This window comes from Manduca sexta, chromosome 17 (genome assembly GCF_014839805.1).
Source record: "Manduca sexta isolate Smith_Timp_Sample1 chromosome 17, JHU_Msex_v1.0, whole genome shotgun sequence".
Classification (NCBI taxonomy): Eukaryota; Metazoa; Arthropoda; class Insecta; order Lepidoptera; family Sphingidae; genus Manduca; species Manduca sexta.
Genome location: NC_051131.1, coordinates 14,612,079 through 14,629,473, shown reverse-complemented (window position 1 = coordinate 14,629,473; position 17,395 = coordinate 14,612,079). Strand labels below are relative to the sequence as shown.

Sequence of the window (17,395 nt, the reverse complement as noted above, 5' to 3'; positions counted from 1 at the left end):
TCTACAAGGTCTATGTCGTATACAACCCCGGATGTTATTGGAATACTATTTAACATGATGTTGCGTTCATCATGCTAGAGACTACATTCCCAAAGTATGTGATAAACAGACTTCATATTCTTAACCAGGTGTAGAGTATTCGCAGTTATACCCTTACTGTTATATGCGTTGCAACGCTGACAATTGCATCCATCAGCACTTTCAGTATTTCTCATGCATTCCAATTGGATTGCTCAGTCAGTCTTTTACTATCCGCCGGACTAAACATTCGCCTTTTCTATTTCAAATTTGCTATTTCGTAAAAAGTTTATAATAAAGTTTTCCGGTGTAAAAACAAAGTTACTATTTAAAAACCCAAATCTGAGAGACCGTATAATAGCACGCAGGAGAATGAACCAACCTAAAGGAATACGGTAGTTTTGTATAATATCCAAACGCTTGACTCCAGTACATAACACGGCACTTAATCTATCACCTCTGCGGGTGAGGGTTATCATATCCGCATCTGATTTATGTGCGATGCCGATACGATAATCGCAATCGCGACGCACGTGAGCGATAAATCGCGCTAAAAGCTCGCCGAGGAAGCTCGTTTGTCAAGTTTGCCGATGGGCGATTTGGGCGTAACCAAGACTAAAGAATCGGTAGAAATGACAATGTACGTATTAATTTTGTTTAATACTTGAAAATAAAATTATTGTATTAGTATAACGATGCAGTAGTTATTTGACATTGTAGTTAAGATAGCTAATATCTGTGCGACTTTGAAAAAGCATAAACTTCAATGGACTACATAAACTGAAACATCATTTAAACAATAGTAGTAGGTAAATACCTGAGAATTGTCAAGCCAAATAAATCTCTACCACACCGCTATATTAGTGGTGGAAGATTACAAAATAAATTATTCACCGAAGTTAATTTTATTTAGTTTGTATTGAAGCCACACTACGTTACAAAGTACATAATGTCAATTTTTGAACTTGACTCAAATTTTCACGCACTAAAACGCTCTCAAAGCTCTATGCAGAGTCGCCGACGCAGGCTGTGCCGTCAGTGCAGTGCTGCGCGTCGCCGCGACATGTCGCCCGCGCTCGCTTGGCTCGTGCTGCCGGTGTGCCTCCTCGCGCGCGCAGGTCCTGCCTCCATGCAAATCTCGGTCGACGACCCCGCGGGCACGAAGCTAGGACCATGCGTCAAATAGTGATTTTGTAAATTCGCTCTATATACTTATATACAGAGCTCAAACTGTGTAGTGTAGTTAACGGAGCTTTATATAGGCAAATTAATAAATTAGAGTATAATAAGCATTTTATTTGTATCAAGCGTTTTTTGCATTGGCTCTACGTATCACATAGAGCTACATCTTTGTTAATTTAAACTATTTAAAAGTAAATATTAATTCACAAGACTATTATTTTTTTCAGTCTATTTTAAGTCACTGGTTTGCCTTTATTTAAGCCTAAAGTTCGAATGGGTTCCTCGCTCCGTGCCTGCTCGCGAAGGATCATCGAACAGTCCATTATATTTTTATTGCCTTTTCGGATTGTTAAACCGAACACCGAATTTATTGGTTCGTTGTGGAAGATTCGTTTGTGCGATTTTGTTTGTATTGTTTTTTTTTGGGTTTTGATTTCAAGGCTATTGAGGTATTTAAAATATGTTTTAGAATATCGAAAGATTTAAGTCAATGGATTTATTTAATCTTATGCCCGATGACAACTGATCCCTTTAAGGCAAAGTTTTCAAAACTCCATTTTTTAACTAAAGGGTCATGAAGTAATTAGCTGCTGCTATTTTTAAAAAATAAGATCATATTGTAGTACGTTGCAATAATATGTACTACGTATGTACGTTATATTGTTATTTTTATAATAAAACCTTATCACTAACAACATATTCTATATGTACGCTTTAAAATATTTAACTATTGGGCAAGTAACTGTACTGTATAACTATAACTAATAGACAATAATTTATTCATTATATGTAGATGAATGTCGAATAAAGCCTTATTTTTATGACATAGGATTTACAAGCGTTTATGATGGGTTTTTCACAAGACACTTTACATACAAAACTTGAAATATTGCATCAGGACACTTTACATAAAAACAATTTACGGTTTATATTATAATTTGAATAAAAGGTTTTTGTTCAAAAACAGATTTATAACATCACCTACTGTATAGAGCCATAAAATTGTATACAATTTTCGCACACTTAATTAGGGAATACACCTAAATATGTAAAATATTGCGTTTAAAGGAAAAAAAAAATTAACAAACAATGCAGCAAGGCAATTAAAATAAAAAAATTCGAGGCAAAATGTAATATGACGCACTAAAATAATTTTAGGTTTAGCAACAGAGATTTGCACTTTTTAACACCTAATTAACTTCACTTTGCAACAAAAATTAATTTACCTGCATATTTTCAGTAAATACTCTACTTATAAGTTTTGCAATAATACAATATTCATATTATTATTACATAGTAAATATAAATAATAATATTTTCAATCTTTAAACAAATACTTTTTGCCGAATTTTTTTAATGGCTCGCATTACGCTAATTGTTTCAGTAATTTCAACAGCTATTACTTTAAAAGAGCCACTTTAACTGTAAACGCAGCCGTGCTGTCGTAATTTTTCATCTTTCAATACTTGTTTTTTAAGACAAGTTCAAGGTTAATATAATTAAAAAGATTTTGCCTTTTTTTTACCACGAATGAACTATCATATTTATTGTAATGTTAACTGAAGGGTCACTGTTCTTTTGTTATTGTTGTGATTCAATTCGTAGTACAAAAGGAGTTAACAATTAACCGTTTTCTTTTTTCATCGTCTGGCGCGCAGGTAGACTGAAACCTGTAACACTTAACTTTTTTGTGTCACAAACGTTATATTCTTATAAACGTTATATTCTGTCATGTAGAGTTTTGAACAAAAGAGTTCAACGCGCGCATGAATGCATCTTGACATCTGACCTCGGCAATGGTTTGTAGGTTCGTGAAATTAAATGCAATACGTGATAAATATACCGGTATTAACTTTGTTTAAAGGTTGAGCTTGTGTGGAAGTTCTTTACTGAGTTAAAACACATCGAAATATGAAACCAATTACAGCGTATGTTATTCAATATTGTAATATTGGAGGAAAGATTCATATCAATTATAAAAATAATAATGACTAAAAAGTATAACTATTTTGGAATCAATACTCCTCCGGATACGGATAAAGCCTGTAAGGCGGTTGGCCGTATGTATTGTGCCAAATCATTTCTGTTTCACTTTTTAAAATTTTAATGCTCCAAGTGGGATGACATCACTTAGAAGAAGAAAATTTGAAATTATTTTAAACCGTACCTGTCACGGCTCTTAGTTTTACATCTCATTTTTATTATATAATTCCAATCTCAATATAAAAATACAACTAGTTTAAAGTATAATACGCGTAGACTACCAAATAAAGTCCTCTCATAAGCGATCCAGAAGTTTCGACAATTAGCCCAGTAAAACATAAAAAGTCAAGCCTTTATTGCAAAAACACACACTTTAATTGAGTTTAACTTTTAAAAGATATTTATAATGGGTACTTCATTTTTTAATAATGGCATAAATAAGTAATTTTATAACATTTAAAATGGCGCATAATTGCTCTTATTAAGGCGTGCCCATATGTGGAAAAACCGCCTGCGATCAGACCCATCTCTAGCAGTTACTTAAATATGGGGTCTCTGAAACATATAACAATAAACTATCACGTGAATACCACTTTAACAAAAATGTTAATTGAAAATTATTGTAGAACTTATGCGAATCGCAGACGTGAACTCTTTTAAGCACGTAACATAAAAGCCGATACACGCTGCCAACGTTTTCTTTCTTAAAAATGTCTTTAATACTATTGGTTGAAAGTATCAGTAAAGTTTATGTTAATTAGACAATATTCTTTTGTCTAACGGTTTCTAATATTCTATCAATATATTACCCGGGTTTATTCTGACTTATTCATAAACTGTATTCTTAAAGTATCCGAGGTTATTATTTGAGATCTGTATGTCACAATCAACATAAAAGTTACAAAGTAGGTTTAGGGAGTATTCTTTTATAATAATGCTTTTGTTTGAACCTATATTATTATTATTTTTTTTATTGAATTGGGGTGAGATAATTTTTTACTTTATAAAAAGAAATAGCTTCGTTTTTTCTATACATATTTCATGTTAGTATAATTAATGTGAAAGTAACTATTTGATCTGTTGCATTTTATTGGATAAACCACTGAAGGTTTTTAATGAAATTAGGTACTTAGTAAGCTTAAACTCCAAGAAAGAACACAGGCTACGTTTTTTTTTATTTTTATAAACCAAACTCCACGACCAAAGGGCCGGGTAATAATTAGTATGCTATAGTTCTATAAAAGCGTCGCGTAGTACAATCATGTGTAATTATGACTTCTTTACGTCTATTATGTGCAAATCAGCCATCTTTGTTCAAAGAGCCGGTTTGGTTTTCAAAAAATCTTTGAGTTATTATCAGGACAGGTATTAATTATGTTTCGGATTCAAGTTTCGAATTACTTTTATTTAAGATGGTTGAATGGTGGTTAATATTAGTAATTTCTTTTTATAGTGCTTTTAATTTTTTATCATAAACTCGCGTCTTTACTACCGGAAGATTAAGCAAATGTGTGGCGCCTCATCCACTTCAAGCACATGTAAAATCCATCTCATGACAAAATAAAAAAAAATCGCTACATTCTCAGAACAAAAGGGAACTCAAATGTCAAATCGATTTGATAACCCAACACGAATCGATTCGATAACCCAACACAACTATTAGTCATCTAACCAGAAAACTTTTCCCAAAACCTTCCTGTTTCCAACTATCTCCACAATAGATTGGAAGTGATTAAAGCAAATTATTATTAACTAGTTTTGACTCTAACAGCTGAAGGTTGTCTCACAGATCTGCCCACACGCAGTCCTCATTAAGTAATAAGGCCACATTAGCGCCACTTTCCACCATCACTGTGTCACTGGAGCGGTGACAATACACAGGACATTTCCATGACAAAGTCTCCGCGTAACACGAGACGCACGCCTACAGATCGGCTTTGAAATTCAGATCCCGAATTAACATTTCATTTGATTTTAAATTTCGAATTAAATTTGTCTGCAGTTTTTCTGCAGAGAGAGAAGAGTGAGTGTGTACTATAACTACCCATTAGTAATGGTAATACCTCTAGTCTTAGTCACACCATTTAAATGCATTTTGTGCAACCGCAGATCTCTATCAGCCCGAGTCATCAGATGTTACATCTCATAATGCTCAGTGTGGAACAGCTATAATTATCTTCAAACCGGAACACGTCAGTTGCACATAACTGCCGGCAGAAATGAACAAAGGTTTTTGTACTGCAGTCACATTCCTGTGTAGGGCATTGATCATAAAAAGGAATATTTTCATTAAAAAAAAAATGTTTTGGATTTTATTGTCGTCGGGAAAAAATAAAAATATAACAAACCGCGATAAAATTCTAAAACTAGTTTTATTTTATGTCTAACATTCGCGTAAAGTAAAGAAATGTTTATAATGTTTCTATTATTAGCCGAGTCAAAAGTCAATCGAACCTTTTGCTCTATAATATTTAAATATTATGATAATGTAAGCCCGCTATACACCAGCCAAACAAGGTTTTGTAGTAAAATGTTCGCTGATCGAGCGTTATGTGCTGAATATTTGCTGCGCAGTGTACGGAGGTGAATGAGAGACTCGTGTTTGCTCGTGGAACCGGAATCGTGAATGCTAATGCGTGCCGAGTGCCGTTTGTTCCAAGTATAATGCCTTTATACTCGGAGAAAAACTTTCAATGGTTTTTAATGTTGACAGTTTTTACGTACGTGACGTGAATCAAATGTTAAATCAATAGTAAATGATTATTGTATAGTTTATTCGCTATTGGGTATGCTCTGGAAGAGTTGGTTTGCGAATTATAGGTTGAAGCCTTTTGTGTATATTGTGTTTTGTCAATAGCGTGCAAGTGCGTGAAGTCGGTAGATTTACTGGCCATTATGATTTACTCTGTTTTAGAGAGAAGATCCCAGTATAGCGCGCAATAATAGTCCTTTTTTAATCCTTTTTTAAGGACCTTCGTCGTATTTTTGCGGCTACGTCGCTCCATACGTCTGCTTTCGTTGGTATTTACTCACTTCTCATATTTTTAAAATACTTTTCTATAAATAACACTCCTACAAAATATAGTTTACATTTTGTCTGACTCTAGTAGTAGCCTTTAGTATAAAATTTAACTTATTTTATTCTATCAAAAGTTCACATGCCAATGAAAGTAAAATCCTATACAATATACTCGCCAAAAAAAACCTAAGCGTAACGTATGAAAAGCAATATGATATGAGCTTAGAAAAAGCCTTTATCAATCTTGGAGACAGGAACCTAAAAGTTTTTTTTTATATATTTATAGTGTTCAGTGACAGATGTCGTGTAGTACTTTCCTTCAAGTAATTTAATATTATCAATATTAAAATATGTAACCACATATTAGAATCGGACAGTAGAAACCGCGAGAGCATCGCGTCATTCGATAGTCTAGTTGCGTTTCTCACGGTTAGATGTCACGGAATGTGGCGGCTAATGTGGGATACATTAGATACACCCCGACGGCGAGGAATTTGCAACTTGGACGATGATTACTCTAATGGTTGCCTATCATGTTGATCTGGATTGCGGAGGTCAGGGTCGAATTTCAGGTGGGAAATAACTCGTGTGAGTTTTCTACGTATGATTGCTTCTACTCAGAAGCAGAAGTTGATTTAAGACGTTTAAAAAAACAAAATTGTGCTTGTGTGTAAAGAAGAAAAGATTTTTTAAACTTATTCAATATGGCGCTTGTATCCTATAGAAGTAGGTAAACTATGGATTACTTCTGCGCACGATTTCGATGTTTGATTATAAAGATTGTAATAAAGCATTAAAACTAATCAATACAACTATTTACTTAAGAATAATGAAAAATTTAGGTTAGTTGCAAATATAATAATAGTTTTAAACGCAACGAGCAAATAAAGAAAAACAAAATAATAAAATAAAATAAAAAAGATTTATACTCATAGATAGGTATCTATCAAACAATGATAACTATAAAATACAGTGATTTTCACTATAAGCTAAAATGACTTAGAAAAGACGTAACGATATTTAAATTGTCAATAAAAATATCAAGGTTCGAAGAGGAATCTAAGAGTATTATTTTGTTTCATCTACTTTCATTAATCTGCTCATGCATTCAGGTATCAGGGTATTCTTCACTTGTCCACCTGAATAGAGATTTATCCACATTTACAATAAGTACCTTGATATATGCCCACGTATCACGCCTTCATCTCCGAAGGGGTAGACAGAGGTGCACTAAGGCACCCACGTTTCGCCTATGCGGTCCATCCTATGATGAATCCCCTATCGTAATATCTGGGTCATATTTCAGACTACGGGCTGATACTAAGTAGAAACGCCCAATATCACCTTGCCCGAACCGGGATGTGAACCCAGGACCTTAGCCCGCGCACGCAATACTACTACACCACCAAGGCAATCACCAGTAACTTAATGCATTTAGTATAAAGAACTTACCACCACTCTCATCGTCTTTGTTTTTGCTATTTGTATAGTGAAGTTAGTAATGAGTGAACAGTCGTGGTCTGAGGTCGCGTGGGTGGTCCCCTGACCTCTAGTCACGTTGGCGCTAATGTGCGTGGGCTGGATGTATGCAGAATACCTCTCGGAACTAATTAGGAGCGGACCTTTGAATAAATACATCTCAAATCACTGAGTTTTAGAATACATTCTAGGAAATCACCGAATTATATATAATAATAAATTTATCATGATGCAAAAGTCGGTAGTTTTCCCTATGATAAAAAAAATACGGGATTTTTGAATAAAGACCGACAAAATATCTCCATAATTAAAAAGTGATAAGTATCGCTAGATAAACTAAAACGTAACGCAAAACGTATCTAACTTTTTTTTGGACAATAATCTTCGAAAATTCTGTACCGTGTATGTTAAGAACAATATTTCCCCTTTCATTGCTATCTCTGCCGAGTGCCAATTATATTACAAAGGAGACGTCACTGAACCAATTCACGTCGCCTCCATTTAACGGATACTCTCGCAGTTTTTAAACATGCTTACTGTAACGCGAGTGACCGCGTGAACTCTTTATATTTTTCCCAAGCGAGTCATAAATTCATTGTTTACTTGACCCCTTCCCACATATGTTAAAAAGTTAATTGCCTACTTTCTCGTATACCTGGCAATGAAATGCGAAATTAAAAAGTAACGATTTGCTCGTGAAATCGTTTTGTTTGGAGGGAAATTGACTAATGACGAACCCGCTGACGTATGCTGGTTGGCAAAAATGAACCTTATTTAGCCTAAAAATAGCCACTTTAGTTCCTCTCTACATCTGAGCAGAGAGATAAGCAAGATTTACGCTTGGTGGCAATCCTTAACTTACTAGTACGTTATAATTGTAGAAAGTAATAATAATACCAGCCCTGTATTATATACGTGCCCACTGCTGAGCACGGGCCTCCTCTACTACTGAGGGATTGGGCCTTAGTCCACCACGCGGGCCTAGTGCGGATTGGTAGACTACACACACCTTCGAAATTCCTATAGAGAACTTCTCAGATGTGCAGGTTTCCTCACGATGTTTTCCTTCACCGTTAAAGCGAACGATAAATCCACAAAGAATACACACATGATTTTAGAAAAGTCAGAGGTGTGTGCCCTTGGGATTTGAACCTGCGGACATTCGTCTTGGCGGTCCGTTCCACGCTCAACTGGATATCACCGCTTTTTGAAAGTAGTAATACCTAATAACGTACCTGCTAGGCAGTACTAGCATTATCAATGAGTACCAATTGTTATACCATGTTTTAAGCAGAGGTCGCCATGACAGATCGCGCTCCGCATCCGGACCGGGCCGCGTGGCTACTTTATGCGGACTCTAAGTAAACAGGTCACACAATAATATTTTCTTAAATATGTTGCTCGAGTACGAATAGTTACATTACCAAAAGCTGACACGCTCGCAGTACTCACGCCGATACACTTTACTCAGTACGTAAAAAATCAAATTATTGATATTGGAGAGACATATACATAGAAGTAACTAAACATCGTGCTATTTTTTTACTTCATTGCTACGTAAACAATGCGTTGTTAAAACAACTGACGTTTATGTACAACATCATTTTATACAAAGCACATACAGCCAATTCTTTATTCTCTAAACGTGATCGCTTACCGATGGAATTCACACCTAGATTAAACAGTTACACATAAAATAAATTCACACAAGAAAACCTTTAAAGCCTATAAACATAAAACAAGCTTTAACATGAACTACGATATATAGGCAAAGGCATACATCACGCTACATTCCATTTATAAGGATAGATAGAGGTGAAACATATTCACAATTTGTCAGAAATGTTGTCTCACGTGATAGAGATAAGCTTATAAATGCATGATGAGCGATACGTTTAGTTAGTATGCTTCCCAGAAGGCAGATTGAATATCTAGAGGCAACAGATACAACATTGATATTGTATTATCTGAAACACATTAAACATATTTATTTATCAATCAATAAGTTTAATGTAATTTTTGTAAGCAATTAGTCGTGAAGAAATAATAAAAAAAAAAACTACACAAATAAATTCTCTGGTTTGAGCAAACTCAGTAAACATTAAACGACTTAAAACTTGAACAGCAGTTAGTCGACAGGTCCAGTTACATGAAGACAATAGGCACCCTGGGAATCGATGGACTTCCGCCGCGCAAGCGATGACCCCGCGGGGAACTGAACCGCCATTGTCTCGTCTGAGATCCCGCTCGAGATTGTACTTCGGTTTCCAAACACATGATTTGTAGTACCAAGATGGTTTTTATATGCATGTGTATTTTAATTGTTAACGCATATCAGGTAATCGATGTAGTTACAGCTATTGTTAACATTAAGTAGTAATAAACGTTATTAGCGCGGTGTCCAAAGACTTTGGCTCGAATAAACTGTGTTCTTATATAGCTTTCAAATGAAGGAAGGCAGAATGAAAGAGATAAAGTAAGTAATTGTGTGTAGTGTTTTATATTTCTAAGTTCTAGGCGTTGCCTGAACCCTGGTTAATTTTTTAATCGTTCCCATAAAGAGAAGGTTACTTAATACTTTGTACAAAAAATAATTAAACAGACGTGTAAGTGTGTTAAATAAGTTTTAAATCAAGTGTAGATTTTTTTATAAACACACCGTTTTTATTGGTTTAATTACTTTAATATGCGTTATTTTATTTCAAGAATTTTACGCTACGTTTTTTACAATAAGATTTTATTTTATCCATGAATTTGTTATTATTCTAATTGGCTTATATAAGTACATTATATGGATTTTAGTACTTCTACCACTTCACTCCTCACTTTAATGATACTATACTCGTGAACCATTATTTCGGGATTCGATTTTCGAATTGGAATCAAATGTTTGACTCAAAAAATTGAACATGATTTTTTATGTTTGAATTTGTTTACTATAATGAATGGTAGCCTTGCGCACTGTTATTTTGTTAAATGTAATTTAAAAGCTTGTGAAATATACTCCTTATAGACTACCCCTTGAGAGTACAATGGTTCAGTCGTAGGACGATTTTTCCATCGTAGTATGTATATAGAAGAATAAGGAAAGCAAGCGGTTTTGATGCACTTTCAACGCAAAGAAGTTTTTAATGCTAAGATATCACCCGTGACGCATCACCTGGTGTTATCAGACCATTGTCATCTCGTTGTCGGTTTTTATTGAGTGTCCGCGCGAGTGAACTGTGAGATGATCTTATTGTCAGTAACCGGTTGGATGACGTCACCACGCGACGGTTAGCCGTTGGTCTAAATACTATGGATGATCTCAGCCCCAGCGACTATCGTTAGTAACTTGTGAAAATTGTATTAATTTTGAGTTATAATATGACGACATTACCTTCAACATCTCTAAGTCATATTTTTATAACAACTAGCGGACTTTTAGTTTGTAATCCAAATAATATTTGGAAAAAAATATTAATTTTAGCGATAAACAATATTACGGTCCATTTATCCAAAGGATAAAAAGCAATACAAACAGAACTGTCACAAATTTTATGTAAGTTATAATAAGGGTTCTGGACTTATGGTGATCCTTTGTGTTTAACGTCGATTATTACTACTGTCCTTTTGGTCAATATTCTAATTATCCATACGTTTTCAGGAGTGTCAAATGGTGTAAGTTTGAAATCTGTCCATCACGGAAGGAGCATTAGAGCGTTAGGTAAGTTGTAAGGGTTAGATAGTAAGGAAACTAGAAGAATAAGATTAGACACTGAATGGTAATAATGAAAGCTGTCGATAAGCTTGGAGCATTTGCTGTCAAACGTTTGTTTGTATACCTCTAGTTATCTGAGAGGTTTCTATTTAATTTCTAAATAATATAGTCAACGTTTATATATTATAAGAAATTTAAGACAACAAACTGCTAAATAATCATTCCCGTTTATATTATCTTCTTCCCTTACCTAACACCTACCATTCTTGCGTTACTAAATTAACTGGAAACTCAAATATTTCTCCTCCAGCGCTACCACCAGGATGCCTGTACGACGGGCGCTGGTACACGGAAGGCGAGATGGTATCCAGCTCGCGGTCGGCATGTCTACTTTGCGTGTGTGTGCGCGGCGCCTTATCTTGCCGACGACGAGCCTGCGCCCCCCTACCAGACCCCCCACCTGATCGATGTCAAGTGGTGCACAGAAAGGATGGATGCTGTCCAGAATTACAATGTACTGGTGAGTTGATGTGAAAAAATTATGAGCCATCACGAGAATAGCCTATACTTGAGGCCGGAAACACAATGATATCAGCGATTTGAATCGATCGTTTAAAAAGGCCGTAATCGCAAATTTTCTTTTGCAGATGGCATAAATTCTTTAGACAACGTTGCAAAGGTACGTTTTGCAGAAGACTTATCCGACATCGCGACACCATCGTCCATCGCTCATGGTAAGTTACTTTTAAAGAGTCGGTGGAAGGAGGAGTCGTATCTGACGGCTGATGGCATTGGAGTGTTCCCAGCGTGCGTGGAGGGCGGGTCGGTGTTCGCGGCGGGGTCTGCGATGCGAGCCGCGTCGGCCTGCGAGGCATGCTTCTGTCTCCAAGGGGCACGGCGGTGCGTGACGCCCAAGTGCTTGCCGCCGCCGCAAGGGTGCACTGCTCGAGCGGCGCCGGGCGCGTGCTGCCCCACGCGGTATTATTGCCGGCATGATGATGTGAAGCAGCACGATCGCCGGCATGGTAATACGATCGTTTTATAGTTATGAAGAAATAGCTTTACTTGATTTGGTCAGATAAAAAAAGTAACATGGTTAATTAATTAGAACTTCTACCTTGAATGATGCTTTCGGCAATGTGTCCATGGCGCATGGTCTTGGATACTGAAGATTAGTTACTGTCAATTGACATGCTTATTTGTCGAGGTTATGGTAAAAAAGATGAACTGAAAATATACACTAATTTACCAAACTATTGAAATCATTGCAGATTGCGAAGTCAATGGCATATGGGTAGCAGAAGGAGATAGAGTGGTGACAGAGACAACTACTGCCAACTGCACTAGTTGCTTCTGTCTGCGAGGGTCTGTGCGGTGCCAACCCCTGGCATGTGCTCCTCCACTGCTGGGCTGTGAGCCACTGTTGCGACCGGGAGAGTGCTGTCCGCACCAGTACCGCTGCCAGCATGATGAAGGTATTGAAAGCATGTTTTATTTCGTCTTGAAATTAGAAGCATATTTTTTAACATAATAACAAACCTTTAGCTCCGCGTTGATGTACAGGACTGACTAATAATACAATAATAATAATTGTAAAAGCAATGTCCATATAATGTTTAAAAATTTCGTATATAAAATATTTCAGGTCCTGGTTATCACAAACACAACAATGCATTTACTACAAAGATTGAAAACCGAGCTTTCCAGTCCTCGAAATCAACTAAACAGGAAACAACAACTACCCAAATTGTAGCAACTAAAAATACACCAACAACCTCATTAACTAATAGTCTTGTGGCCACAACTAAAGTGAAAAGGAAGACGAACGATCCACCGCCAAGCTCCAGCCAAAAACCAATTGAAAATGTTACAACACAATCTCCAACTACCAGGGTAACTACGACACAAGAAACGACAACGGAAATGGCAACAGATCAACCCGACGAAACTATGAAAGTGATTATAAATGGAACGATCAATTGTACTGCGGAGATATCCTCTACTTCTCTACCAAGGAATATAAGCTTTGAAGACTCTGTAAAAGCAGCAATGGATGTTCAACCAAGAGTACCGATAGTTAATATAGAGAATTTAGATCATACGTACTCTCCCAATGATATAATTACTGACAGGAACATCAATGTGTTTGATGAAAATGAATCATTTACTATAAACGTCACGAGTTCTTTGATGACCAATACAAGTCTGTCGACTAAGCCACCATTGGTCACTGTTTCAAAGCCTGGTATTGTAGCAGATGTTCCCAACACTTCGAAGAAGACGAAAGGAGATTATGATTATGATTACACTGAGCCAACTTTGCCACCGTCCCTGCCTAATTTAAAGTAAGTGATACCCTGTACTTACAATAATTTATCTTACAGCTAAAAGTAACAAATTGTAATTGCTAGCTTCTGGACTAGAATATTTTTTGAACATAATATCATTATTTCAAAAAGTAAAACTATCCAGTAAGAATAGATCATTATATCTTTAGTAATAAAATAAAACTAACTATGTTTCAGGATCATCCCATTTGTGGCCGCCGACGCTGTAGTGGACGAAAAAGCTCCAAAAGAAACTCTAACCTATCCTCTACTAGAAAGAGAAGACAAATTCCCAGTGTACTATCCCAATGTAAATCAAAAAGAAAGCCAATACGCCTCAAGAAGGGAAGGTGTTTACGATCCCACTCAATATCCAGTATTCATTTCTAATAAGAACACGCAATATCCTAGCTTGACCCACGACATGGCGTCTGGGTTCGCTAGTCATAATGATTTGGAGTACACTGTTGGTGCATCCTTAGGAAACCGTGTTTCTGAAGTGAAAGAGGTGACCAAGCCTCCAACAACGAGCACTACGTTCAGTGTCGAAATGCCGGCTGTTAATTTATTTTCACCACCTGTTGAAACTGAGGGTAAATATTTTATTTAGTATCGAGTACCTGCAGTTAAAATTTATAGCTCATATTAAAGTTAACTTAGATGTCACTGCATAAATAAATCAACGTTAAGTAATGTTTTACTAATGATAAAAGAAAATGTTCTATTTTTATTTCAGGCGGCTTCATGCCTAAAGACCCTGGCATAATCGATGATTACTACGCAGTATACGCAAATACACCTCCAGCACCAGCGGTACCACATCTTACAACTTCTATGCAGTTGGATATTGTCAAAGGTACACTATGTAATTCTAAAATTCTAAGGCCAATCATAATATTTAGTTAATGCATTTTTCTTTTCTAGATATTTCATATTAGATGCGCGACAAAGCTAATAGATATTTCTTTTTCTGAATCTGTTAGGCATTAAATACTCCTATTCAACATTACAATTTTATAGGCGTCTAACGAGTCGAAGGCCTCAACTAAAAAAAAAATGGTTTATACCTTTGTATCATAACTATAAACAGATTTTACTATATACAGGTGAGTGCGTATCACCAGACGGGCAGCGCGTAGCAGAAGGTGAGAATGCAGTGGTAGGATGTACTCGCTGTGACTGCACTTGGGGCAGACTCCTCTGCGTGCCCATAGATTGCCCTACTCCTGAGGGATGTCATAGAGCTCCTGTTATTCAGGCTAATGATGAGTGCTGCGGAGAACTGATTTGCGAGGAAGGTAATTATCTGAGAATTTGAAGATCATAATATAATTTTAATAATTTCAATATGATTTTTTGGATAATATAAAACATAAAAATAAACAAAGGATTAAAACTATGCTAGTTATAAAACTTCATGTTTATGAATGTCATTTCAGTAACGAAAACATCGCCAGTAGCATCAACTACAGTAGAAAAAAGCAACAAAAATAACACCGTTGTGAAGACGGAAAATATTTCTTTAACACTCAAAGTGGATACACCTAGTTATAACACAACTATAATCAATATGACACTTCCTAGTATTAAAGTGGAAGATAAAGTACAAATAGGTTCTAAGAACCCTATTAATGTTCAAAACAACGTTCACAAAACTTCAAACGTATCGATGTCAACCACCACAAATATATCGGAAACTAATCTCACATTAACTACAGAAGCAACTTCTGAGAAATCCAATCAAACACTCAACCACTCCCAAGAATATGACGAAGATGAGGACGATGAAGGATTTTCTTTCGGAAGCGTTTTAAAATTACTTCTAAGCGACAACTACGAAACAACTACCGTAGCTACAATAAAACCAACGGTCAAACCGGTACCAACAAAGCCAATTGCGACTACAACTAGAAGACCGTCGAAACCAACTTTGGTTCCATTCATACCTTTACCACCAGGTCCGTTAATTCCTCCTCCCAATAAAGTGCCTATTAATAGGATTGACCATCTTCTTCTTGGTGAGACAAGTGCCATCAAAACTACTCGGCAACCAGTCACCATGAGGCCGATTGTTAAGACTACACAGGCGCCCACCAAAATCCCAGAAGTCAAGGTGCAAATAGACCAAGTTAAGGAAGCGCCCAGTCCGCCTAATCTCGGTATCGGGGCTGGACTTCTGAAATTAGCAGGGTGCAATATATACGGAAGGATGTATCGGGTTGGACGAATTATAGCTGAGCTTTCAACTCCATGTCAGGAGTGTTGGTGTACGGAATTAGGAGTGCAATGCAAACCTTTAAAGTGCTGAAGGTAACATGAATTTTAAGTGGAAAAAACGATATTGACATGTCACTTTAAAACTAGATTTAATTTACATAGCTGATGTAAAATTTTAAAACTGATTATGTTGACAGTGTTCCGGAACGTGTGAATAGGTTTTGTGTGAAAAAATTGGTTAACGTAACTCAACTGATTATAATCGGCGATGTAAATTATGTTGTAGTTGATAAGACTGTTAGGCCAACGGATCCCTAGCACTTGAATGCCGAACTAGGAATAATGAATGCCATAAAACCAGCATAGCCACGTGCATATATAAACTTTCAAGTACGATTTTTAACTTTTTTTATTGTAACTAAGATCCATGCAAATGTATTTTACATATTTATGTCAGTACAGATTTGAGTTCTGGTTCTAAATATTATTATCATCAAATAGTTCGCCATCCCTTTCTAGTATTTGGAAACAATGCATTTATGTACAGAGTGTGTATGATAGAAAATGTTTAGAATGCTGAGATACTTCTGAGCCATATTTGAATGTGTGATTGTATGCCGTTACGTAGATTTAAAGCATTTCTTGTAGAGAATAGAATAAGATCATGTGGCAGTTCTCTATGATGAAGTGTATAGATTCCCGAGTTTAGAAAATAAGAAGGACATGAAGATTTAAGGAACGTGGAATTGTTTGTTTACGACAATTATGCTACAATGATTACATAAATAAACGAGATTAGTGTGCTACAAAAGCTCACATACAATCTAGGAATCTAAATTGTCATAGAGAAAGTCTGATTGTAAAGTTATTTTAGAAAATAAATATGTTTTAGGTTATGCTACGATTTTCCGCTAGATGGCATTATTATAAACTTGATGAATTTACAGATGCAAACTAACAATATAATATTTATCAAGGGGTTTAGCAGACGAGGATTTTTTTTAACGGCCCAGTTATTATCCTTTACCAAGAATTATATAACGTACTCGAATTGACCCAGAATTTTGCCATTAATTTCAATCATTTTCTTAGTTTCAATTCCGTTTTGTCAAAAAGCAGAGTTAACAAAGCTTATAAAGAAATAGCGGTGACTATGCAGAAGTGCTCTATATTCAAAGTGTGAATAAATGTAGCGCTGAGACAATATGGAATACTACTGCCTCAATTCTGAATATTTGATCCTCACTTAAGAAGACAATTTTACTGGGCGTCTAGTGTATAACAAAATAAAAGAATAAAACATAAAAGCCCGTTGTCTGCTGAAATCCTGAACAGCAGATATATGATCTCATACATGAATAAATATAGACTCGCTACTCAACATAGACAAGTTTATAGATTTGTAATTTTATTTAAAACAATTACATCCTTACTTATTATAATACCTAGAACTTACCCGTATGAATAATA

The 17,395-nt window shown here is 35.9% G+C and overlaps 1 protein-coding gene across 1 annotated transcript; it reads left to right on the top strand.

Annotated features, from left to right (window-relative positions):
* Nucleotides 1-1,038: 1,038 nt before the first annotated feature.
* On the top strand, nucleotides 1,039-17,379 carry LOC115448066. Its single transcript, XM_030175368.2, has 11 exons — nucleotides 1,039-1,136; nucleotides 11,328-11,387; nucleotides 11,692-11,901; nucleotides 12,029-12,115; nucleotides 12,188-12,406; nucleotides 12,653-12,856; nucleotides 13,027-13,726; nucleotides 13,907-14,301; nucleotides 14,445-14,564; nucleotides 14,815-15,006; nucleotides 15,148-17,379. The coding sequence occupies exons 1-11, from the start codon at nucleotides 1,082-1,084 to the stop codon at nucleotides 16,014-16,016; spliced, it is 3,111 nt and encodes a 1,036-aa protein (XP_030031228.1). The 5' UTR covers nucleotides 1,039-1,081; the 3' UTR covers nucleotides 16,017-17,379.
* Nucleotides 17,380-17,395: the final 16 nt, after the last annotated feature.

Excerpts from the sequence above, each read along its gene's own strand:
- LOC115448066 (XM_030175368.2), top strand. The coding sequence starts at position 1,082 with ATGTCGCCCGCGCTCGCTTGGCTCGTGCTGCCGGTGTGCCTCCTCGCG. Across the intron at positions 13,727-13,906 it reads CCGTCCCTGCCTAATTTAAA|GATCATCCCATTTGTGGCCG; the intron begins GTAAGTGATACC and ends ACTATGTTTCAG. Across the intron at positions 14,302-14,444 it reads ACCACCTGTTGAAACTGAGG|GCGGCTTCATGCCTAAAGAC; the intron begins GTAAATATTTTA and ends TTTTTATTTCAG.